General features: G+C 40.4%; 1 protein-coding gene across 2 annotated transcripts in view; it reads right to left on the bottom strand.

The window, feature by feature from the left end:
- The window catches only part of CHD1L (chromodomain helicase DNA binding protein 1 like), a 69898-nt gene extending 43581 nt beyond the window's left edge, over positions 1-26317 (bottom strand). Inside the window, exons 1-11 of one of the 2 annotated variants that reach the window (XM_066362110.1) lie at positions 25824-26317; positions 24105-24217; positions 22535-22641; positions 21144-21258; positions 20559-20590; positions 17732-17813; positions 14010-14172; positions 11819-11974; positions 11011-11103; positions 9588-9684; positions 7176-7249 (exon numbers count right to left, since the gene is read on the bottom strand). In XM_066362110.1, the coding sequence (XP_066218207.1) occupies positions 7176-7249; positions 9588-9684; positions 11011-11103; positions 11819-11974; positions 14010-14172; positions 17732-17813; positions 20559-20590; positions 21144-21258; positions 22535-22641; positions 24105-24217; positions 25824-25962 (1171 nt within the window). In that variant the 5' untranslated portion in view covers positions 25963-26317. Of the gene's footprint in view, positions 1-7175; positions 7250-9587; positions 9685-11010; positions 11104-11818; positions 11975-14009; positions 14173-17731; positions 17814-20558; positions 20591-21143; positions 21259-22534; positions 22642-24104; positions 24218-25823 lie in introns of those variants that run through there. The other variant, XM_066362111.1, reaches the window with a different exon arrangement.
- Positions 26318-27079: the final 762 nt, after the last annotated feature.

Here is a 27079-nt window from a genome sequence, read left to right on the forward strand (position 1 = left end):
CTAGCCACTGCACTGCCGCCTAGTCAGGCTCATAATTTTTTTAAGTAGGTTTTTTTACAGAGCCACAGAGAGGGATAGATAGGGACAGACAGGAATGGAGAGAGATGAGAAGCATCAATCATTAGTTTTTCATTGCGACACCTTAGTTGTTCATTGATTGCTTTCTCATATGTGCCTTGACTGTGGGGCTACAGCAGACTAAGTAACCCCTTGCTAAAGCCTGCAACCTTGGGTTCAAGTTGGTCAGCTTTGCTCAAACCAGATGAGCCCGTGCTCAAACTGGCGAACTCAGGGTCTCGAACCTGGGTCCTCCACATCCCAGTCTGATGCTCTATCCACTGCGCCACCGCCTGGTCAGGCCAAATAGGTTTTTCAAATAGGTTTTCAATTTCTTCTCTCTCCTTCTGGCACCCCCATCATATGAGTACTGGTACACTTGAAGTTGTCCCAGAGGCTCCTTACACTGTCTTCATTTTGGTGGGATTCTTTGTTTTGTTTTAATGGGGTGACATTGATAAATCAGGGTACATATGTTCAGAGAAAACATCTCCAGATTATTTTGACATTTGATTATGTTGAATACACCTCACTCACAGTCAAATTGTCTTCCATCACCTTCTATCTGGTTTTCTTTGTGACCCTCCCCTACCCCACACCCACCCTCTGTAACCATCACACTCTTGTCCATGTCTCTGAGTCTCGTTTTTATGTCCCATTTATGTATGGAATCATATAGTTCTTAGTTTTTTCTGATTTACTTCTTTCACTCAATACAATGTTATCAAGGTCCATCCATGTTATTGTAAATGATCCAATGTCATCATTTCTTATGGCTGAGTAGTATTCCATAGTATATATTTACCAAAGCTTTTTGATTCACTCGTCCACTGACAGACACTTGGGCTGCTTCCAGATCTTTGCTATTGTAAACAATGCTGCCATAAACATGGGGGTACATTTCTCCTTTTCAAGCTGTGCTATGGTATTCTTGGGGTATATTCCTAAAAGTGGGATGGCTGGGTCGAAAGGCAGTTCGATTTTTAATTTTTTGAGGAATCTCCATACTGTTTTCCACAGTGGCTGCACCAGTCTACATTTCCACCAGCAGTGCAGGAGGGTTCCCTTTTCTCCACATCCTCACATAAAATTATTTTGCGTTGTTTTGTTGATGAGCACCATTCTGACTCGTGTGAAGTGATATCTCATTGTGGTTTTAATTTCCATTTCTCTAATGATTAGTGATGTTGAGCATTTTTTCATATGCCTATTGGCCATCTGTATGTCCTCTTTGGAGAACTGTCTATTCATTTCTTTTGCCCATTTTTTGATTGAATTGTTTGTCTTCCTGGTGTTCAGTTTTACACGTTCATTATAAATTTTGGTTATCAACCCCTTATCAGACGTATTGTCAAATACGTTCTCCCATTGTGTAGTTTGTCTTTTTATTCTGTTCTTATTGTCTTTAGCTGCGCAAAAGCTTTTTAGTTTGATATAGTCCCATTTGTTTATCCTGTCTTTTATTTCACTTGCCTGTGGAGATAAATCGGCAAATATATTGCTGCAAGAGATGTCAGAGAGCTTACTGCCTATGTTTTCTTCTAAGATGCTTATGGTTTCACAGCCTACATTTAAGTCTTTTATCCATTTTGAGTTTATTTTTATGACTGGTGTAAATTGGTGGTCTAGTTTCATTTTTTTGCAGGTAGCTGTCCAATTTTCCCAACACTATTTGTTGAAGAGGCTGCCTTTACTCCATTGTACGCTCTTAATTCCTTTGTCAAATATCAGTTGTCCATAAAGGTGTGGGTTTATTTCTGGGTTCTCTGTTCTGTTCCATTGATCTATATGCCTGTTCTTATGCCAGTACCAGGCTGTTTTGAGTACAATGGCCTTGTAGTATAACTTGATATCCAGAAGTGTGATACTTCCCACTTTATTCTTCCTTTTCAAGATTGCTGAGGCTATTTGTGTTCTCTTTTGGTTCCATATAAATTTTTGGAATATGAGTTTTATATCTTTGAAGTATGTCATTGGTATTTTAATTGGTATTGTATTGAAGTTATAAACTGCTTTGGGTAATATAGGCATTTTAATGATGTTTATTCTTCCTAGCCATGAGCATGGTATATGCTTCCACTTGTTTGTATCTTCCCCGATTTCTTTTATCAATGTTTTATAGTTTTCCAAGTACAAGTCTTTAATCTCCTTGGTTAAATTTATTCCTAGGTATTTTTATTTTTTTGGTTGCAAAGGTGAAGGGAATTGCTCCCTTAATTTCTCTGACAGTTCATTGTTAGTGTATAAAAATGCCTCTGATTTCTGAGTATTAATTTTATATCCTGCCATCTTGCTGATTTATCCGGTCTACTGGTTTTTTGACTGAGACTTTAGGGTTTTCTATATACAATATCATATCATCTGCAAATAATGATAGTTTTACTTCTTCTTTTACAATTTGGATACCTTTTATTTCTTTTTCTTGTATGATTGCTGCGGCTAGGACTTCCAGAACTGTGTTGAATAAGAGTGGTGAAAGGGGGCACTCCTGCCTTGTTCCTATCTTAAGGAGATTGCTTTTAATTTTTGCCCATTGAGTATGATGTTGGTTGTGGGTTTGTCATAGATGGCCTTTATCATGTTGAGGTATGTTCCTTGTATTCCCATTTTGTTGAGAGTTTTGATCATGAACGGGTGCTGGATTTATCAAATGATTCTTCTGCATCTATTGAAATTATCATGTAGTTTTTCTCCTTCCTTTTGTTTATGTGATGAATCACATTGATTGATTTGCGAATATTATATCAGCCTTGCCTCCCCAAAATAAATCCCACTTGATCATGCTGTATGATTTTTTTCATATATTGCTGGATCTGGTTTGCTAATATTTTGTTGAGGATTTTAGCATCTAAATTCATCAGGAATATTGGCCTATAATTTTCTTTCTTTGTGTTGTCGTTGCCTGGTTTTGGAATCAGAATTATGCTCGCCTCATAAAAGGAGCTTGGAAGTCTTCCTCTTGAATTTTTTGAAATAGTTTGAGAAGGATAGGAGTTAGTTCTTCTTTGAATATTTGGTAGAATTCACTTGTGAAGCCATCAGGCCCAGGACTTTTCTTTTGGGGGGAGTTTTTTGATAACTGTTTTGTTCTCAGGTCCCTTTAAGAAGAATCCTGGGTCTGAGAAATCTGTCTCTTTCTCACAAACTGTATCCTGACTTGTTTCACAGCTAAATACTGTTCTAGGCTCTGGGGCTGCAGGCTGGGGCTTTGTTCCTGGGGTTCAGGACCTTCCCCTCTCCAATAAACTCACTTACCACCATGCAAGTCTCTCCTGGCTGCCGTTCGCTCTGGGGAGCTGTGCAGCCCTCTCCGTGTTTCCTACCAGTCTCAATGTGGCTTCTTCGGTGTTCCTTGGTTGAAGCTTCTCTTAGTTTAGTCCAAACTTGGTTTTTCCAGATGATGGTTCTGAAAATTAAGTTGTAATCCACTTTGGTTCTGGGAGGCGGAAGTTGTTCCGTCTGCCTACTCCATCGCCATCTTGTCCCACCCATTTTGGTGGGATTCTTTTTTTTTTCTGCTGTCCTCACTGGGTGCTTTTTGCTTCCTTATATTCCAAATCACTGGTTTTGATTCTCAGCTTCATTCACTCTACTGTTGACTGCCTGTAAATTATTGATTTCAGTTAGTGTATCCTTCATTTCTGACTGGTTCTTTTTTACAGTTTTTATGTCCTTTTTCATGTTGTTTAAGTTCTCACTAAGTTCCTTCTAACCATTGTCTGAACTCTGTATTTGATAGTTTGCTTTCCTCCTTTTCATTTATTTTTATGAAGATTTTTCCTGTTCCTTTTTTTTGAGACCTGTTCCTTTGTCTTTGCATTTCAGCTGCTTCCCCATGTTTGCTTCTATATATTAGGTAGAGCTGTTACATCTCTCAAACTTGGCAGAGGGGCCTTCTGTAGTAGGCGTCCTTAGGACAGTGTTTTTCAACCACTGGTCCACAAGCAGTTTCATGCCGGTCCATGAAAGTTAACTACCCTGATGAAGTATGAAGACTATAGGAGTCTATAATCATTGGGTCTATAATCTTCGGACAATGTCACAATGGTAACTCTTTTGCAAACTGGCACGAATTTTCTAGTAGACCGGCAGTTGAAAAACACTGCTGTAGGACCTAGTGGCACAGCCCCCCACCCATTCACCCAAGCTGAACTCTCCAGGTATAGCCTGTGTGGGCTGTGGGCACTGTCCTGTTGTAGCTGAGTCTTGATTGCTTTTGGGGTCACTGGAAGGGATTGACTCCCCAGGCTGACTGGCTATAAGGACCAGCTGTGACTATAGTGGACTAGCTGCAGTGCAGAAGTTGACCATAGAGAGCAGGACCTGCTTCAGTGGGGCTTTGGTGCTCAATAAGTCTGCCTCTTGATAGTGTCACTCGTGGAGGTGGTACAGTTGTAATCTAACATGGTCTAAAGCTACTCAACAGTATACTGGCTCTTGGGCCCCCTAGAAGGAGAAAGGTCAACCACTGTCTGTGCCCTGCCTGGCGCCACCTGGTATAAGCTTCAGAGCAATCTACAGATGGCTGGTACTAGTGTCACACTTGGAGGTACCCAAGAGAAGCTAAGCTGCTGCCACTAGTTTTGGGCCTGTGGCCACTTAGCAAGAGGTACAGGGTATGCAGAGGCCAGAGGCTACTTGTTTGAGAGATTTTAGGAAAGTCCGAAGCATAAGCAAGACCATTTATATGGAAAAGTCACTGCAAACGACCTGGGCGGGCCTGCAAGTTGGGTTTGGCAGGTTATCAGGGCATCATCAGGGTTAGATGAATAGTGTGAGCCAGGTTGATGAAGACTCAAATATGATGCCCACCTGCTGGATGTGTTGGGTGGCATCTTAGAAAAGGAACAATTGCCTCTGCCCGCACTTTTATTTGGAAAAAAAGCTATCCCACCCCCCAGCTCTGATGCCAGATAATTCAGTTCCTCCCCATATGCCCCTGGTTCTTTTCAGCTGCTGCCCATGCCAGAGCTCAGAGGGTATGAGTCCAAATAACTCCATGCACAGGCCCTTTAAGAGGACTCCAGCTGTCATTTCCTCAGCCACAATCCCTGTTCGCTTTTTCAGCCAGAAGTTATGGAGACTTCTCTTCCTGGCTCTGGAACCCTGGACTGGGATGTATGGTATGGGGTGGGAACCCTTGCTCCTCAGGGGAAACTTCCACAGCAGAGATATCTCTCCCAATTTTAAACCGCCACACATGGATGTTGGACCAGCCTGTTCCGTGTATCCGCCCCTTCTATCTGTCTCGACATGGCTTCTTCTTTATCCCTATTTGTAAACTTCCATTCAGCTAGATCTCAGGCAGTTCTGAATGATGGCTGTTGTGTAGTTTATTTGTAATTTTGATGTGGTGGTAGGAGGATTCAAGGACCACATTTAACTATGCTGCCATCTTGAACAGAGTCTCAAGTTCATTTCTTTAAATGGGAAAGTCTGGAGCTGCTACTTCTTCACCACTGATCTCAAGAGCAACCACTATTACAGCCTTTTCCCATCATCCCACATAAATTTTATTATATATTAAATAATCCCAGATAACAACTTGCATTCTTTGTTGTCTATACAGAAAAAAAATTTTCCTTTACATTTTTACTGTTGGATCTCTAATTTCAGTATTCATTTTTTCTACTAATCATGAACATGTACAGGCAGTCCTCAGGTTAAAAACAAGATAGGTTCTATAGGTCTGAAAATGTTTAAGTATATATATGCACAGAAAGGTAAAAATAAATACTATGTTAAGACAAACATCCAAACTCCATTTAATAGGTAAATGTACCTGTTCTAACTTACATACAAATTCAATTTAAGAACAAATCAATAGCAGGTTGGCTCACTGGTAGAGAATCAGCCTGGAGTATGGATGTTCCAGGTTCTATTCCTGGTCAGAGCACTCAGGAGAAGCGACCATCTGCTTCTCCACCCATCCCCCCCCTTCTCTCTTTCCCTCCTGCAGCCATGGCTCAATTGGAGCAAGATGGCCAAGACGCTGAGGATGGCTCCATGGCTCCGCCTCAGGCACTAAGAAGGGCTTGGTAGCTGAACAACAGAGCAACGCCCCAGATGGGCAGAGCATCACCCTTTAGTAGGCTTGCTGGGTGGATCCTGGTTGAGGCACACACGGGAGTCTGTCTCTGCCTCCCCTCTGTTCACTGAATCAAAAATAATAATAATAATAATAATAATAATAATAATAAAAGAACAAACCTACAAACCTATTTCATTCATAACCCAGAGACTGCCTGTACTTAACTGTTGAGTTGAATGCTGCAGGACACTGATAGTTCCTTTCTCTGAAACTGTTTATCATACATTTTCAAAAATTCTCAACATTTCTGCTACACATATTTTTTCAGTACCCATATTTTTAAAGCACATCACAAATGGGAATATATGTTTATTTCAGCCCTCATGTTTCCATGATGCTGTCAATCCTTGCATCACACACTTCTCTTACTTTCAAAATCTTCCTTTGGTTCTGAGTAATGTTCTTATACTGCTTTTCTCTATAACAGCGGTTCTCAACCTGTGGGTCGCGACCCTGGCGGGGGTCAAACGACCAAAACACAGGGGTCACCTAAAGCCATCGGAAAATACATATTTATTATTCAATACATTTTTAAATAAAATATGTATTTCCGATGGCTTTAGGCGACCCGTGTTTTGGTCATTCGACCCCTGCCAGGGTTGCGACCCACAGGTTGAGAACTGCTGCTCTATAACATACCTTAGAGCAGTGGTCCCCAACCTTTTTTGGGCCATGGACCGGTTTAATGTCAGAAAATATTTTCACAGACCGGCCTTTAGGGTGGGACGGATAAATGTATCACGTGACCGAGATAAGCGTCAAGAGTGCGTCTTAGACGGATATAACAGAGGGAATCTGGTCATTTTTTAAAAATAAAACATCGTTCAGACTTAAATATATATAAATGAAATGGAAATAATGTAAGTTATTTGTTCTTTCTCTGTGGATTGGTAACAAATGGCCCACGGACCGGTACCAGTCCATAGCCCAGGGGTTGGGGACCACTGCCCTGGAGTACTCTTCATGGACCTAAAGGTTTGTTAAATATAAAAAAGGCTTGAGTAATATAATGGCCAAGGGATGTCACCTCTATAATCCATGTAATCTTGAAGAATATCCAACATCTGAGTCATTTGGGAGAAAAGTAAAACTCGATGGCCCCTGGGGAAAAAAATAAAGTTTCAAGTGAAACTTACCAAAGAATACAAGTTTATAAGTAAAATAAATGTCATAATCATTTACAGTAACTTCCTTAGAAATGCTAAATGTCTTATGTAAGGACATAGATCCAAATACACTTGTAAACTTCAGAGCAGTTCTCCAACTAGAGTGGGGATATTCCCAGGAGCATGTGTCCGTGCACCAGGGAGTATATGAAGCCCTAGGAAAACCAAGATGCCTTTTTCTATAATATCAATTTAACAAATGGAAATAAATATACACTTTTATTTTAAAAGAAAATAAAAATATGTGAAGAGTAAAATGCAAAATTCAAATGCCTACACACAAACACACAAATCCAAAAATCCTAAAGAGCTTGTGGTCATCCATCTACAGCTATTCTCTACTTGGTGGTGTAAGGTCACAATTCTCTCTTCTACAGCTTTGCTAGGTCAAAAGTCTTTGAAGCAGTACTTTAAAGAAGCAGGGGGCAGGTGCTATCCCATATGATACATTAGAAAACTTATGAATAGGGACAAGTCACACAACCTCTTTGGTTCTGTTTTATCACCTGTGAAATAAAATGGTTGGAGAGAAGACATTTATGGGTCCTTCTTCAACTCGAACACACTTAGAATAGATGTATAGTAATAAAATATAGTAAGACATGCTTTATTTGACATGCATATTCCTAACGTTGGGTGCTTTTGCCAAATCTGCAGTTTTAGGTTGATTTAGGCCCACTTGGGGCAGTTGTTCCAAGGGACTTTGAAATTCTTTGAAAACTGGGACTTCTCTAGACTACTCTGTCCCTCTAGGATCAGGTACAGGCTGGAGACCAGGATACTGAACACATAGCTGAACTTTTAAGAGGCTCCAGAAGTAAGCTGGTCTTCCATGCCCAACTGATGTCTCTGAAATAAGGCCTCCTTCCAAGTTCTCCCTGAGTTAAAACTAAAACATCACACAGGTTAACAAAAGTGAATATTTACCAAGTCCTTACTATTACCAGCAGGCAATTAAAAAAGAAATGCTTGATGTTATTATAAGGTTTGGGTTCAGGGTGCCTTTAAATCCAGAGCCCCCACTGTAAGGCTGTAGTTAATTGGCTTGCTATTCTCTCACTTAATGGCTTCCTTTGAAATGTAGCAAAAAATTTATCTTTGCAGAAATGTCAGGGAAAGCTTACAATGGGAAGGGTCCTGACAATTAGGGGAGTTTGAATCACAATAGTTGTTTGTAAAAGCCAGGCTACAGGCCCAGAGATACTGTAAACCCATGGAAGGAGGGGGGACTGGCTGGCTTGAAGTCCAGGACAGTCAGGTCAGCCCAGGACCTTTTGAACTAGCACAGGCCTCCTTTAGACAGTTGAGCCAGGAGATAAACAATTTGAAAAAACTGTGGCGATTCTCCAATCCACATACGAAATAATATTACCTTGTACCTTTAGAGGCAACAATGTCAGCTGCTTTTTCCAAGACCCCTGACTAAACTATGAAAATCCTACTCCAACCCTCCCTGTGGCTGACATGGCTCTGGTCATCTCGGTATGCTTGCACCATGGCATATTAAATAAAGAATCCTTCTAGAACAGCGGTTCTCAACCTGTGGGTCACGACCCCGGCAGGGGTCGAACGACCAAAACACAGGGGTCACCTAAAGCCATCGGAAATACATATTTTATTTAAAAATGTATTGTATAATAAATACGTATTTTCCGATGGCTTTAGGCAACCCCTGTGTTTTGGTCGTTCGACCCCCGCCGGGGTCGCGACCCACAGGTTGAGAACCACTGTTTTAGAACATACCAGTCTTGTGTTTTCTTAGGCTCTCCCTGGTGCCCACCCACAGACCCGGGAAGGGATCTAGCCTGTCAGCTATCTCATTCGGGATAAGGCAGTCCACTGGAGTTCTCTCCAGGTCTGACCTAGTTGGGGGTTTATACCAACCTACCAGTTGCCAAAGGAGACTGATAAATAGGCTTTCCCCTTCCCCAGTGGACCAGCCACCCCAGCTTCAACCTTTCAGTTATCTCTGTCCCTGTGGAACTAAAAATACAACTGGAGTCATTTGGTTAATTGCAGCAATTAACCAGATAGAAGATTAAGGCAGTGTATAGCCAAGCGCTGGATTAGGATCCTAAGTGCTGTAATAATTCAGGAAAGGAAAAACTGATTTTGGGGGGGGATGAGGTTGGATAAAGAAATGGGTGAGAGGAACAGTTGCACAGGTAGAGCCTGTACAGGGTCTCAAAAAAGAAAAACTGGAATTAGTCTCAATAAATCAGCGACTTGCTGACTATACAGCTCAGAGAAGAAAATATGAGCCTACCACCTACCTAGAATACAGGTATGCCAGCAGCTTATCCAATAGGTGAAGTTTCCCACTGGCCTCAATCAGATGGTCTCCAATTTCAAAAGGCTCTGGTTCCACACCTGAAAAAGAAAGAACCCACTCTCAATAGTGTGTCTCCAGTCAGGCCAGGCTCTGTGAATAGAGAAGCCCAGGGCTAGGCTACAGCAAGAGGTCCAGCTCCTTCTAATTAATAAGGGGTCTAAGTTTCGTCACTCGTTGAGGCAACTCATTATTGTCTGTCTGCATGGTAACCTCAGTGCTGCTTAACAGCAATCACAGAGCCTGGCACACCCAATATGCCTAATAAATGTTTATCCCAGGAACAAACCTACTCTAGGAAACCGAGACACAGGGAGATATTAGAAACCAGAGACGTAATATTAAAATCTCAAGGCTTTCACTCTAGAAAACAATCAAGAAATAAGTTTAGATATATAAATTAGTAATTCTCAAGGTGGGGGATGGCAGTCAGATTAACCTGGAGGGCTTTTTGCAAAATGGACGTTCCCAACACCCCCCTCCCTGGAAAAAAAAAAAAGTTCTGATATGCAACTAATTAAGATGATTAACATTTTAAAACAATTCATAGTACTAGGTGGCAAAATTCCCTTAAAATGACTGCAGCAAACTTTCCACATTGTTCCTATCCATACTAAGAGCCCCCAAAGCCATAGAAGTCCTGGATCTGTCCCAAAAAGGCTACCAATCAGAGTGAATTTTTAAAAAAACAGTTTAAATGAAAATAAAAACATTACATAACAGAATGTATAGACTGCAGTGAAAGCAGCACTTGGAATTTACAGACATCCATAAAATGAAAGGGAAGCAAAAAAGGAAGCTAAGGAGACAACATAGGTGAGAGCCAAGTGAAAAACAAGAAAGAAGTGGTCAACTGTCTCAGAGGTTTTGAGACAATTAAAATGTGAACTGAAAACCACTGGCTGGGCAACATGGAGATCACTGGTGAACTAAGAATGATAGTGATGAAAGGCTGAGTGGGTTTAAGACAAAGGGACATCTTATTATATAAAAATGGAGCAGATATAAGACATCCCCTAAAACAAATAGCCTGATTCTTTAAAATTGTCAATTTTATGAAACACAAAAAAGGAGAGAGATGTTTCTAACTTATAGGAAAAGAGACATGACAAATGCAAGCAGGACTGATGACTGGACCTTGAATTTAAAAAGAAAAAAGAAAAATAAATACATAAGGGATATTAGAGAGGACAACTGAAAAATCTGAATATGATCAACATATTACATCAATAATAGTAACATAAAAATATTAATAAAATGGGGGGAAATAGACAGTAAATATAGGCAATTGTTTTGAAAAGTTTTGCTATCACGTTGGCCACAGAAATGTTAACAGAAAGTAAAGTGAGAAAAGGGGACTGCCTTACCATCAAACAAATACGGGTGAGCCACACACTTTCGAAGCTGGGACAATACATTCTGAAGTTTAACTTTCTTTGCCATCTCATTTTCAAATGCATCTGAAATTTTTAAAGAGAGAAAGAGAGATGGACAGCTGAACAAAAAAGAACAAACCCTCAGGGTTTCCATAATCTTCTTGTAATAACATATCTTTCAAACCTCTATTAATCTCCCAAATTTCACTGAATTGTATTAAGAATTAACAGCACATCCATGAAGCTTCTTTAACCATCACTTAGTTTTATAAAGGACACTAACTATATATAAATTAAACTCAGTAGTACTTTGTTACTTTTTTGTAAATTCTAAATCTCTTTCTTTTAACTGCTGCTCTGGTGAAGACAAGGGACACGGACACACACACATACATACATACACACACGCATACACACACACACACACACACACACACACACACACAAATTGATTGTTCCATTCCTATCTCTCCCTTTCACTCCCAATTCGTCCCAGTGAATTTGACTCAAGAGAAATGTTTTGAAATGTTAAGTTATCTTACAGGGTGGGAAAATAAAAGGCATGACTAGCACACTTAGAAATATTTGTTTAACTATAGGTAATATGAAAAATAAGGGAGAGGATTTCACAACTGCAACACACAATAAAGTCTGAGTTATATTAAAGATACTCAGCCAGTTTCACTGCATCTAACCTAAATATATTCAGAATACAAAGCGAGTGTCATTACAAAATATTTCCCTGCATGAAGATCACATTTTCATTTAGTTTCCAAACAGACAAGTGCCCTCTGATTACCTAGGTCTTTCATCAAAATGGCCTTGTAGTATTTTTTCTGTAATGCTGACATGCCATGGTATATCACTACTTCTGTCTTCTTGGGAAGTTCCGTAGCTACCTCAGCTTTCATTCGCCTCAGCAGAAATGGCTGCAAGAGTCTGTGTAGTTCACTTGCTGTGTAAAAAAAAACAGAACAAAACAAAACAGCCCTGGCCAGTTAGCTCAGCTGGTTAAGAACATCATCCCAAAACAACAAGGGATCGACTACGGGTTCGACTCCCAGTCAGGGCACACATGGAAAGCAACCAAAAAATACACAACTGCGTGGAATAACAAATTCTTCCCTCCCCCCCCCCTCCCTTACTCTCTTTTCCTCTCTCCATCTCTCTAAAAATCAACAAAAATTAAGCCCTGGCCAGATAGCTCAGTCCCAGAGCACAAAGATTGCTGGTTCAATTCCCTGGTTAGGGCCTACATGGGAGCAACTCTATGTTCCTGTTTCTCTCTCAAAATACACACACAGACACAAGAAGTGTGGGATAGAAGTAAGACCAACTATTAGAGAACATATAGCAATCTGTTTCTCATTTTCATGCTAATTCTGCATTCTAGGCCAATATGGTAATTTTTCAATGTTTCTTCCTTCACTGGGTTTTTTCCAACTCCTTCTGAAATCACTACTACATAGTTCTTAACTCAAGAACTAGGAACACTCAGAGAACTTGATTCTTACCAACAATCTCAGGGATTAGTATATTTTAGAAATGTATGGCAAGTAATATTGTCCCCAATGTTAGAGCTAAGTGAGGCTCAGAAAAATTAAGCATCTTATCCAAAGCCACATAATTAGATGCTACTGTTGCTAGCATTTAAATTAGTTCTTCTGACTTCAACTCCCTTGTTCCTCCCGCAAGTGGTAAACTTGAAAAGCTAACCAAAATTAGAATTACACTACATGAACAGTTACCACCTACAGCAAATAAAAATACAAGAGCCCAGTTAAATTTGAATTTCAGATATACAACAAATAACTTTTAATACAAATATGTCCCACATATTATTTCACTAGATGTCATATATTTTATCTGGCAATCCTAAACATGTGAGCAATCAGAGCAAGTTCCCCAGAGAATCTTCAACCTGAGGGTGGGGATTTTTGTGTGAGAAGCCTTTCAACATATACTTACTGAGTACATTCTTACTTGCTAGTAGGATGTGTACCATTTGTTTTGAATAATCAGCCTGAGATGATACTATAGGAATAGATAGATAACTCTATGAGGCAGAGGTGCAAAGATGCAAGAGGAAGAAGCCTACAACTGGCAGCTATATGAACGAGGAAGGCTGCTCTCCTTCACTTTCACCACCCATCCAACCCAGACTTGGTTTTTGGTGCAGTGTTAAAAAAGAAAGCACCAGGCCCTGGCCGGATGGCTCAGCGGTAGAGCGTTGGCCTGGTGTGCGGGGGACCCGGGTTCGATTCCCGGCCAGGGCACATAGGAGAAGCGCCCATTTGCTTCTCCACCCCCCACCTCCTTCCTCTCTGTCTCTCTCTTCCCCTCTCGCAGCCAAGGCTCCATTGGAGCAAAGATGGCCCAGGCGCTGGGGATGGCTCCTTGGCCTCTGCCCCAGGCACTAGAGTGGCTATGGTCGCGGCAGAGCGACGCCCTGGAGGGGCAGAGCATCGCCCCCTGGTGGGCAGAGCGTCGCCCCTGGTGGGCGTGCCGGGTGGATCCCGGTAGGGCGCATGCGGGAGTCTGTCTGACTGTCTCTCCCCGTTTCCAGCTTCAGAAAAATAAAAAAATAAAAAAAAAAAGAAAGCACCAGTGCTGTGGAAGTAATTTGGGGCTATATAGCACACACATACTTTTCTGCCTAAGGAAGTAAAGAACGTTAACAAAGTCCCTACAGAAATTACATGTTAGAAAAAAAATAAAGTCTGAAAATCAGCAGAAGCTTTCTATTTCTTCCAAAAATGACCCAAAGGAGCCCTATTATAGAATCATGTTACAAATAAGAGTCATAAATAGCAGACAACTGGGAACAGCATGAGAAATCTACCATCATCTAATTTTTGCATAGCTCCTTATCTTCCTGGAAGGTATCCTCTGGTTATTCTTTCTTTTCTAACTACAACCACTACCTTTTTGCACTAGGGCAGTTTCTGGACCCATACCTCTTGGAAACAATTTGTCAGAAGGGCACTTGCCTGACTCAGAATTTTTCTCAATATCCTGGTAACGCTGAACAAAATCTTCCACCTGCTCCTTGGAAAAGAGATCAGGTTCCACAAAACTCAGGAGGGAGTAGAGCTCTTGGAGGCTGTTCTGGATGGGAGTTCCAGTCAACAGGACATTGAAGACTACTGAGAACTCAAATACATAAAGAAATAAAGTTAAAAATCCTGTTATGGAGATACCATTATAAGGATAGAAAAGTAAAACTACTTTGTGAACTCTGAAGTACTACATGAGTATTCAATATGGTCATTATTCATTATATGGGAATTCAAGCTACATTACCACCTACATGGGGAAGTCTACTGAGGCATTAGAGGTTCGTAGCATATACTCATACAGTTTGGGAAGCCCAAAGTTATAGCAGCAGGCCCCACCACTACAAGCATCAATAAAAATCTATACTAAAAGAATGTCCTTTTGTAAAACTTGAGAGCATCACATGTAACACAGCAAGATTGCTGGACATTTCTAGGCATAGGGCCATATACAGCTTAAAATGCAAAGAAATTATTTCTTTCAAAGAAATTATTTATTTATTTCTATTTATTTTGAGCAACAGATGACAACACCAAGAATAAGTGACTAATGAAGTAAAAGGTTAGGAAAAACAGTAATAGATATTAGATCAAGCAAAAAAACCTCTGACCTAACATTAATAAGAATTTATACCATTTGAATTAAATAGTATAGCAAAATGAGAAAACTATATTCTGTGTATGTATGTTATTTTAAATACCAAAATACAATGGTGTGAATATATACTGTATTTTTGCATTTAAAATAATCTATTTTGATTTCAAAAATACACATGCAAATATATGTTTAGGTGCATATATGCATACCAAAGGACATGGTAGTATGTATACCAAATCTTAACACTATATACAGAGTAGAATATTTGGGGAGTTTTACTTTCATCTTGTCTTTGTGTATTCTGATTTGGGAAAAAGTCATATAAAGATACTGTTATTGCCCTGGCCAGTTGGCTCAGTGGTAGAGCATCGGCCTGGCGTGCGGAAGTCCCGGGTTCGATTCCCGGCCAGGGCACACAGGAGAAGCACCCATCTGCTTCTCCACCCCTCCCCCTCTCCTTCCTCTCTGTCTCTCTCTTCCCCTCCCACAGCCAAGGCTCCATTGGAGCAAAGATGGCCTGGGCACTGGGGATGGCTCTATGGTCTCTGCCTCAGGCGCTAAACTGGCCCTGGTTGCAACAGAGCGACGCCCCAGATGGGCAGAGCATCGCCCCCTGGTGGGCGTGCCAGGTGGATCCCGGTCGGGCGCATGCGGGAGTCTGACTGCCTCCCCATTTCCAACTTCAGAAAAAAAAAAAAAAAAAAAAAAAAAAAAAAAGATATTGTAATTGTCATAATAGATGAAATAACACAATCAATTCAAACTGACTTGAATATGCTTTGTTTTGGTAATTTCTTTTTTTTTGTTTTTTTTTAAATGTCTAATCAGTGTCCATGCCTGATCTGCTTTGGGGGCAGCTTTCATAGTATTTCAAGTATAGAAAATGGTCAAAAATAAGTTTCCAATAACCTAACCACATTTTTGCAGTATCTGTTCAAGCGAAAAAGATGAGAGGACCAAAGAATATGAGTTCACAAAGATAAGCAAGGCTGTTGGTCACTACCATCAACTTACACTATCACATGAGCTAACATTTTTATTCAAAGGAGTGTCTGTTTTGGCATAAAAACTTGTAACTGGGTTAAAAAAATTGAGAGACAATCACTTCGTGTATAATGTTTTGTAAACTTTTTTGTGCAATATATTTTACAAATATTTTTCATGTTACTAAATATCCTTCTACATAATTTTTCATGGGAGCCTTACTTTGTAAATGTAGTATGTGAAAGCATAAACTGTAAAACCAATTCACATTTTTCACATTTAGGTTGCTTCCAATTTTTATAAACAAGCTAAAAACAATATTAAAAGGGAGAAAGGGAAGTAACCTTCTCCCCACCTCTCTGCCCAACCAGCAAATGTATTTTTTCCAACCAACTGGTTGTCTGTAATTTATGTACCAGTATGTATGTATGTATTTTAAATTTATTTACTGATTTCAGAGAAAAACAGGATGGGACAGACAGATAGAAACATCAGTCTGTTCCTGTATATGCCCTGACTGGGGATTGAACTCACAGCCTTTGCATATCAAGACCATGCTCTTACCAATCAAGGTATCCAGCCAGGACTTTTTTATTTTATATTTATCTTTTTATTTTTATTTTAGAGAGAGGAAGGAAGGGAGGGAGAGAGAGAGATAAACAGGTTGTCTGCAATTTAAATCTCACCTAAAAAGAATGCTCAGATGACACAGAACAATTTCCCCATTTAATCCTTCTAAGCCTTGGGTTTCCTAACAAGAAAAGGCTCTGAGGCCAGCCATAGAACTTAAGTTTCTTCACTCCAAACACAGGGTTCTTTTACTATACCTGCTTCTCTTCTCCCCTTGTAAATTTGTAAACTAACTCAGTAGTTTGTGAAGCAGTTTCTTACAAGGTTAGGTACCAGCATATGTAAACCTCTTGGAGAAGAGACACTGTTAACAAAGCCCTAAAAAGAAAGCAAAGGACTATAGAGCAAACAGGGACTCACCAGGGATAGCAATCTTTGAAACTGGACTAATAAGAGACAGTGGCCATATCGGCTCTAAAATGCTATAAACTGTAACTTTTAGCCAGTAAATATAAAATCCAGATCTAAGACTTCTCCAAATGACCTCTACATTTATTAACCGATTAAAGGACAGAGACCAAACTTTAATGATGGTCACAGAAATTCACACATGTGGTATCATGAATAAAAGAGCCTTTACTTGGTGAGGGAGACAGGCACCTTATATACACAAGCTGTTCATCCCCTGGCCCCTCAGAACACATGGCAAACCTCGGGCTACAATGACTTTTATCATCCACTTTGCCAGAATGATGCCAGAGAGCAAGAGAAGGAAATGAGACCAAGAGTGTCATACTCAAATATATGACAAAGAAATCAAAGACTGATGATATTCAAGGGCATGAAATCAGTCTCTTTGTGACTCTATGTGAACTGTCAAATTTTTTAAACAAGTAAATGGTGGGAGGGGTTCACTATATCAGATATATCTGCTATTGCAGACAGAAGAATTACAATAAAACTCTCTTTAAAATAAATTATCCCTTTAAGAGAGAGTTGAAACACTTCCAAAAATACAATGTATTTTATTGGGGTAGAGACTTATTCACTGGAAATACAGATTTTAGTAAATGTCACCTCCTGTGTAAAAGACAAGATGAAAAAGAAGTCAGGCTATACTAACTATCACTGCTGTCACCCACAAAACATTCATTCAGCTCTTCAGAAATATGACTGAAAAATGTTTCAACTTAATTGACTCTATACAGGCCTAAACTAATAGTTTTAAAAAGGGAGTTATATAAGTTCTGGCCAGTGGCACAGTGGATAGAGCATCTTCCTAGAGCCTCAAGGTAGCCAGTTCAATCCTAGGGTCACAATGCTCTGGCCTAAGGATGCTGTCTCAATCCCAAGGTCACCAGCTTGGGCCCCAGTCAGGGCACATATGAGAAGCAATCAATGGCACAACTAAGTGGGACAACAAGGTTTCTTCTCTCTCACTCTCAAAAAAAAAAAAAAAAGACAGAGGAATTTTATAAAAACTAAAACTGTCCTGTAAATTTACCTCTGAAAGTGTCTTATGCAGCAAGGAGCTTAAGTTTTTCAACCTGTGAGCTTCATCCACAACAAGAACACTCCAATGGAAGCTGGGAGAAAAAAAATCCAAGTTTTCAGTTTTGTGTAGCTAAAATACATATCTCACATACAAAAGTCTTATTACAAAACTGTGACTACTGTTGAGAAGACAAATATTAATCCCATTCTATTAGAAACACACTCAATAGCCTTTTTATCTGTTACCATGTACATAAGACTATAGTCAGCTAATGTACTAAAATTAAAGGAATTTTTTTCCAAGATAGGAGAGACCTATGCCACTGAAGGCAGAAGGGAAGGACCCAAAGACAGAGAGCAAAAGAAAACAATTATGTTCACCTACTGTGTGCCAGACACTGAGCTTGGATCTTTATATATGTTATTTAATCTAAAACAGCGTTTTTCAACAGCTGGTTCACAGAGCAGTCCAGAAATTTCCTCCTGGTGCGCAAAAGAGTTAACCACCTTGACGTTGTATAACAACTAAAGATCCAATGATCTTGGTCAAATTTGCTTATGCTCCAGGTGATTTCTGCCTTAACAGGCCCTGAAATAATTCTCCTACTTTCACTGGTCCCCAAGTGTAAAAAGTTTGAACATCACTGATCTAAAGGAATATGGTGAGTAGATATTATTGCGCTCATTTTACCAAGGAGACTAAAGTGCAGAAAAATTGGTGACTTGGTCAACATCATAAAGATATTATAAGGCAGAGCTGAGATTCAGACTAAGAAAAGTCAAGAGACAATGGTGTCACAATAACTCAAAAAAAAAGTATGGTTTTAAAATGAGAAAGTGGTGAATAGGACCAAATGTTACAGATGTCTGGGAAGATACATCCATTGGATTTATTAAAATGGAAGTCATTGGTTGCCAGACCACAGTAGATTACAACAAAAATTTCTCAAAAAGTTTCAAACACTCATTGGAAGTTGTTCCCTTCCGCAAAAAATAATTCAAAATTAAATATATATATATATTTTTTTTTTCATATACTCACAACTGTAAGCCTACTGTCCACCCCTATATGTCAAAAAAATAGTATATCTGTATTTTGGGGATTCATCCTATGAGTCAACATAATAAATGATCCCTTTGTTATTTCATAAATTCACCTGGAATGAATTCAAGACAGATAACCTGAACAGTGTGAATCTCCTGTGCATGTAGGTCCTTTGAGAAGCTCTCTTACAAAGAAACTTCACAGCACTAATGCTGGGTTTGGATGTCCACTTTGCAATTTACTAGTGGGAAGGGTTACCTAATCTCTTCCTCTCCTCAGCTATGACATGGATTAACACCCACTTACTACAGTTTTCATGAAGACTAAATAGGATAATTCATATAAAGTACCTAATAACACTTATGACCCAATCTTCTCATTGTTTGAGACTTCCCATATACTCTTATCCCTCTTAAGTCCTTTTAGGGTACTCATGGTTTACCTTCCTGGTATTGCTGATAACTCCCACACAGTGTCTTTCCAGAAGAGAGATCTTCAACAAATATTAAGTTGGATATTAATTTTAGAAAAAGAGAGGAGCCCTGGCCGGTTGGCTCAGTGGTAGAATGTCAGCCCAGCATGTGGATGTCCCAGGATCGATTCCCAGTCAGCGCACACAGGAGAAGTGACCATCTGCTTCTTCACCCCTCTCCCTCTCCCTTCTCTCACTCTCTTTCTCTCTTCCTCTCCCACAGCCATGGCTCAATTGGTTTGAGCACATCAGCCCCAGGTGCTAATGATGGCTTCATGGAACCTCTGCCTCAGGCGCTAAAAACAGCTCAGTTGCGAGCATGGCCCCAGATGGGCAGAGAATCAGCCCCAGACAGGGATTGCCAGGTTGATCCTGGTCAGGATGTATACGGGAGTCTATCTCCCCTCATCTCATTTGGAAAAGAAGGGAAAAAAAAGAGAGGAAAAGCATTTCCTCTTCTAAAGAAAAATAAGATCATACGTTCACTTAAATGAAAAGTAAAACAAAATACTGGATGGCATTCAAGAAATCTATGACTGAGCCTTTCGTATTTAAAAATAAGATGGAAAAAAAATTCAACTCAAAAGAACCTGAATGAGAAGTAACATTTAAAATATTGAAAATATATAAAAACAAAACTTTCTGAATATTAAAGATGCAAATCCTCTCCCAACCCTGTCATAACGATACATACAATGGGGAATGAAACTCTGTCAGCTTATCTTCTTTCCTCATTCACTTAAAGTCTAGCTCTGTTTAGTATACATTATAACTGTTATCTTGACCATATACTGCAACATGTCATCCCTATTATCAGGTGATACCAAGAGTTAAATCTAAGTTTCCCCGTCCTTTATGAGCTCATATGAAACCTATAAGCTAATTAAATTAGAAGTCTACTAAAAAAGTTAGTTTTGTTGCTACTATATTTCCAGAAAAAGGCTCAAATCAGTCACTTCCTATATTATAGTAAAATCTTCAGACAGCAGTCCTGAAGGTGTCTGTGCAAGTTGTAATTTAAAGACTCTAATATCCGTTAACCACCTACCATGCACAGCTGATTTCATTTAAGCCTCACAACAGCCATCCAAGGTAAGGATTTCATTATCCCTATTTTACACATGGAGATTAAGTAACTAATACAAGGACATGCAGCTAATGAGAAGGGGACTAGATTGTAGGACTCCCACCATGTACCCTCTCTGTAAATAAGGCTCATGGAAGACATACCAGGAAAGAAGCAAAGTACTAAAAGGTGAAGGAAAGACATGGTCTCATGATACATTCAACGCAATTTCTGTAGAAGTGCAACATACTCACGATTTTAGAAACGATGCATCTTTTAAACAAATCTGAAATGTAAAAAAAAATGCATCATAAACTCTGATATTAATAATCTAGTTTCTAGCTAACACTCCTAAACTACAAGGTTTAGCTAAGTCTTATTCATTCACTAAATAAAGTTATGCACATAATTTCTAAGTAGCATTATCTTACATACAAGCAAAAGGGAGGTAGGAGTAAGCCCTGCTTACAGTGACCCAGTCTTAGCATGAAGAACAAGGACTTAAAAGAACTAAGTGTCCTCCATTTCCAAACTCCATTAACACAGACAATGCCTCAGCCCACAAAACCCCTTCCCCTACCTACCTGTCTGCCTCCTATGAATTAACCAAGATGCAGCTCAAGTGCCACCACCCTGCGGAGCCTTCCCCTTTGATCTACTAGGAAAGAGGGAGACATGGTCCTTCATAACCTTTGGTACAGCCCCAAAGAGAATCTGACTAAAGTAGACTTCCCAGAAAAATGTGTGCTCTCAAAGCACACTAAATATAATTCCAGTGGATTCTCCTATTTCTAAGGTCCCAGGTTAAGAGTTCTTGCTGTATAGAAACAGATGCATACCTCATAGGTAGTTAGCAACACATGAAAATGTGGCTTCTGTCTCAGGTCTTGCTGTAAATGGGTTCTCTCCTCTTTATCACCTGTATATGTTACATAGGAAAGCCCTGGAGCAAATCTGAAACCAAGAAAAGAGGTAGAAGAACACAAATATGAAGCCATGGGAAAGGGCATGGGCACCTGGAAAACTGCATTTCACGAAAAGACTGCAGATGTGCCAGACTCAGGATGCCTAGCAATCAGAAAGAGCCTTGGGACTTTGCAATCCTATCTAGACTAACAAGTAAGCCCCTATGTGACTGCGGATGGATCAGATGAACATCTAGAAAAAGGGGCCTGTGCTAACTCTAAAAATAAAACTATTTTTTCCTTGTCACTGTGAAAAAGATGGTTTCTACTTTAGTTCAACAAAATGTAAGGTGTCTACAGCCATACCAGCCTGAATGCGCCCAATCTCGTGTGATCTCGAAAGCTAAGCAGGGTCGGGCCTGGTTAGTACTCGGATGGGAGAACAAAATGTACTAAAAATGAGAACTGACCTTCAAATTGCCAAAGAGTAATATCACTCATTGGACATCCCCCTATCAGATCCTCAGTCTTTATATATACTGTTCACAAAAATTAGGGGATATTTCAAAATGAATATGAAGTGATTTAAAAAAAGAAGCATTTCTTTTTATTAAACAAGAACATCAGAAAAGCAAACGAGCCTGACCAGGCAGTGGCACGTGAATAGTGTTGGACTGGGATGTGGAGGACCCAGGTTCGAAACCCTGAGGTTACCGGTTTGAGGGCAGGGTCACTGGCTTGAGCAAGAAATCATAGACATGACCCCACGGTTGCGCACAAAGGTCACTGACTTAAAGCCCAAGGTCACTGGCTTGAGCAAGGGGTCACTCACTCTCCTGCAGTCCCCAGTCAAGGCAAATATGAGAAAGCCATCAATGAACAACTAAGGAGACTAAGGAGCCTCAATGAAGAACTAATGTTTCTCATCTCTCTTCCTCCCTATCTGTTCCTATTGGTCCCTCTCTCTGTCCTCTGTCTCTGTCACTAAAAACAAAAGTATCTCTCTGTCCCTCTCTCTGTCTCTGTAGCAAAAAAAAAAAAAGCAAATGACAAGTCCAAGTTGTTTGATTATGCAAATGAGATGCAAAACCAACTTTTATTTCATTGGTAAAATGCACTATACAAAAGGTTAGAAGTACTGGAGTATATGCACGTTCCCTAATCCCCAAATTTTTGTGAGCAGGGTACATTACCTCAGGTCACAGTTTTCTGGAAGAAATAAGCTTACTGTATAGGACAATATGTTGTTTTGTCATATTTTATACATCATTCAAAAAAAAACTTAATCATATGCAAAAACCAAAATTTCAGCTACATCTCTATACCTCTCCATCTCTTCTTTCCAGTTGTTCAAAACAGACAAGGGACAAAGAATCAGAAATGGTCCTTCATCATTTAATCTTCCTGCCAAGTAAATGAAGAGAGCAATAGTCTGAAACACAGAAAAAGACAGTTTGATCACATTGCCACATGAGAAACAACCACAAAGTTCCCACAACCTTGTAGAAAACACAAACTGTTACAGAAGATTTGGTTTACAAAAAAATAATGTACACATTAGGAGAGTCATCCATTTCTAGAGTGAAATCATGTAAGCTTCAATATAACTGAAAAAAATAACAATAATAATGCCCCATAAGCTTAAATAGGGGTATAAAGTAAAAAATCTCTCTAAAGCCTAAAAGGCCTACTGTAGGATTAGCTGTATATACTAGAAAAGTTTTGTTTGTTGTTGTTTTTCAACTGAAAGAAGGGGAGATAGTGAGACAGCTTCCCATATGCATCCCAACCAGGATCCACCTGGCAACCCTCATCAGGGGCAGATGAATCAACCAAGCAATTTTTAGCACCTGAGGCTGGCCCATTCGACCAACCAAGCTCTATCCTCAGTGCCCCTGTCAACACTGAAACCAATCATGTCACTGGCTGCGGGAGGGAAAGAGGGAGAGTAGGGGGAGTAGGAAGGGGAGAGAAGCAGATGGTTGCTTCTCCTGTGTGCCCTGACCAGATATCGAACCTAGGATGTCCATACGCTGGGCCAACACTCTATCCACTGAGCTAATCGGCCAGAGCAAGAAAAGTTTCTTTAGAAGGTTGCTGTGCTATACATACAAAATAGATCTCTTTTATAAAACAAAACGCCTAAGAAGTCCCCATTTCCAAATGCTGCACTGATTCTGAGAAAATCTATTCTAAGGATATAATACAAAATCCTAAGAAAGCAAATACCCAAAGGTGTTCTCATTGAGTTTAAGTTAAAGAGCACAAGAAGAGCGGAACTCACTGTTCCTCATCTGTAGGACACTTTAGTAAATAATGGTCAATTCTCTTGATGGAATATTAAGCAGCAAATAAAAATAATGATTGTGAAGAATAGAATAAAATAGAAAATTACAATGACAGTGTTAGATTAATAAAATACAAACTATAAGTGCTCTATAATTTCAACCATTGTAAAACATACAGTGCCACTCATGGTTATGGTTAGGAAAACATAGGATACTTCCTCTGTACTTCCCTTGCATGCCATAAAAATGGGAAGTAGCCCTACTACTCACTGAGGAAGATCAATATTAGCCAGCTAACTTAACTAGATCAAGTATTGCTAAAAAAGCAGAAATAATTTGATCCCTGGGACAGGTATATTTGCTTATAAGAGAAAAACTCTGCCCAGTAAATGAAATTCTACATGCCAAGGGCTAAGATAAGGGTAGTGACACAGTTCAAAACTGTCCCAGTGACTAGAAAAGTGAACTCCAAATTCATGATCTCTAAATAAAGGTTCAGGCATTTCATCACCTTGTATAAACATACATACTAGCAGTTGAAGAGAGTAATGAGTTGTAAGAAAGTATTTCAGTGAAGGTGAGCAGTGGTCACTCCACAGTAACATACCTGGCAGGTCTTACCCAGGCCCATCTCATCTCCCAGGATGCAGCCATTCTGACAATGGAAGCGCTGGGCTAGCCAGTTGACTCCCTCCAGTTGATAAGAGCGTAGGTGAATCCCTGGAAATAAAAAATAAAGCAAGTCCAAAGAGCAGACAGTTGAGCACACACGCAGGCTATGTTCTAAGACTTCAACTGAAGGATATGGCCTAAATCCCCATACCCCCAGCCTTACTGGCCATATCCTCTGCTGGGAAGTTATGGATAGATAAACATTTGATTACTCCACACTACTTTTTCAGCAGACTTAGTCACCATTACATTCAAAGCCCTAAAACAGCCTGTCAGTGTTATGGGATGCCCATGACAGATGAGAAAGTCAATTTAGGAGTTGGCCTCTACACCGCCTCTCATGCCAGTGTTTATTCTAGGAAATGAGGCATTACTGATGCAACAACAACACATGGATACATGTGTCTGCTTGCTTAACTGAAACCATTTAAACTGGAAAAACAATGAACAGGACTAGACTAAATTATGCTTCAATAGAAGTACAGTGCTGTTAAGACTGAAATGATGTTGCATAGAGGGTGTTTAACAGTGCAAAGACAGCAGGAAACTTCTGCAATCCACATGGAGCTTCTGCTGCCTCTCTTCTCTCTCTGGGAAAGAAAATTCAATTTTAGAGAACAGCCACATCTTGCAGGGAGGGAAGACTCCAAGGATACCTTTAACTATTAACAAAAATATATGATAATTTTCTGGTTTGAACTCATTACATTAAAAAAAAACTAGGCCATATATAATAATTGTAGAACATTTTTTTAAAAGTTATTTTTATTAAGCCCTTACTAAATATTAGGGAGAGTAATAAACACTTTACAGAAGTTAACTCATTTAATACTTATAACAATTCCATCTAGTAGGTATTATCTCCATTCTGTAGGTTAGAAAATTCAACTAACCAAAAAAAGATTAAAACGTGAAATTGGCTTCCGGGAGGATGGAGATTCTCCCCCACCCCCCCCATTCCTCTTGCTACCACAACTAAAAACCATGAATGTTGCAAAGAAAACAAACATTAAATCAACTCTGAAAAGGTGGAGAGAAGGGGCAGACCACCTAATGACCTCAGGACCCAAGGAGGAACAAGGTGATGAGTTCCAGGTTTTTGTCTCCTATATCCTACCCAGACTTGGAGATGAAAAAATAGACATTTTAAAATACAGCATGTGGTGAGAGGGGGACCAAAGGGTAATTCTCCAAGGACTGCGGCGTGCACAGTAAACGAAGAAACCTGGATCTGGGAGCTGAGTCCTGATAGTTTCACTTTACAATTGAGATCCCAGGTTAGGGCTGCGAATCCACCGCACAAAAACTGTAAAACCACGCCCAGGACGCCCTCCGCTTCTTCAGAGGATGGTCTCTCCTTCAGGACAAGGCTTCACCAAGCTCCCCTTCCCCTGGACCAAGAACCCAGCACTAGAAATCCCGTGCCTGCTGCGTCCACCGGCCCCGCCCGCTGCGCAGGCGCGGGCAATGGCCTGGGTTCCTCTCCGCCTAGCCCCACCGTGGGGGCGGAAAGAGGAGGCCCTGTGGTTCGTAGTTAAACAGCCCACAGGATGATCCACTCGGGGCGCCTAGCACCGTTGGGGCGCAGGGTCCCGGACTGGGAGAAGTGAGGCCGGTTGGCGGGCCGGGGAAAAGTTCGCCCGGGGCCACTAACCTGTCAGGCCCCACTGACTTAAGTCCTGCTCCTGCACCCGCGTCCTCGGCCAAGCCGTGTCTGCTCGGCTCTCACTCTGAAGGGCCACTAAGAAGCCTGGCATGTCGCTCCGGCAGGTCTCGGAGTCCGCGCGTTCCATCCCGCTGGAGAGGCTGCGCCCCCGTGGGCCCCCGCGCTTCCTTCCCCAGACGTTCGGGCCGGGAGGACGCGCGTCCTGCGCTGACTTCCGGGTGAGAGCCCCGTTCGGAGGTTGCGGTGCGACTCAGCCCGGATTTCCTGCAGCTGTGTGCGTGCAGGGCCGGTGGATTCTCACTCCCGTGCTTCTGGTTGTGAGTATGCAGGCTGTAGGCGACTATGGCCTGAAATGCTGTTCAGGGGGTCGACATGTGCTCATTATGCACTTACTCAAACCCACTGTCACGTGCTGGGTGTTGTGCTAGGCTCTAAGACTATAGAACAGGGGTCGGGAACCTATGGCTCGTGAGATGGCTGCATCTGGCTCGCAGACAAATCTTTAATAAAAAATAATAATAACGTTAAAAATATAAAACATTCTCATGTATTACAATCCATTCATTTCCTACCGCTCATGTTCATGGTTGTGGGTGGTTGGAGCCAATCACAGATGTCCTCTGGGACAACACCAAATTTTTATTGGATAATGCATAGAGTACACAGGTCCTTGTATGGCTCTCACGGAATTACGTTTTAAAATATGTAGCGTTCATGGCTCTCTCAGCCAAAAATGTTCCCGCCCCCTGCTATAGAATAATAGAAGATATCATCATCCATGCTCTCCCATCTTTTACAGCACTACTTATAAGTTGGTTTCAACCCTGAAATCTTCTTATTTACTCCCTGTTGATTGTAGGCCATAGTTAGGAACCTCTCAATGGTAGTAAATTAAAATAATGAACGATGTCATTGGCACAGTGGACTTCTCAAGTGAATTATGGAAAGCAAATTGAAGCAATATTTAGTTAGATTAGGGTTCACCATGACTCAACATTAACTTTAAGTGGATTTATGATATAGTAATTTGTAATTAGTACTACCAACACAAATATGGTAACAACCAAATAGCTGCATTTATTGATGCAGCTAGAGGTGCTGCCCTAATGTCTTAACATGTATTTATTTTCATTTACCCCTCACAATAACCCTATAAAAGTACTATAATTGTCCCCACATAACAGATGAGGAAATTGTGAAGGATAATTGCCAAAGCTGGAACAGAAACCATGTTATTCCTTAGA

This window comes from Saccopteryx leptura, chromosome 2 (genome assembly GCF_036850995.1).
Source record: "Saccopteryx leptura isolate mSacLep1 chromosome 2, mSacLep1_pri_phased_curated, whole genome shotgun sequence".
Lineage (NCBI taxonomy): Eukaryota > Metazoa > Chordata > Mammalia > Chiroptera > Emballonuridae > Saccopteryx > Saccopteryx leptura.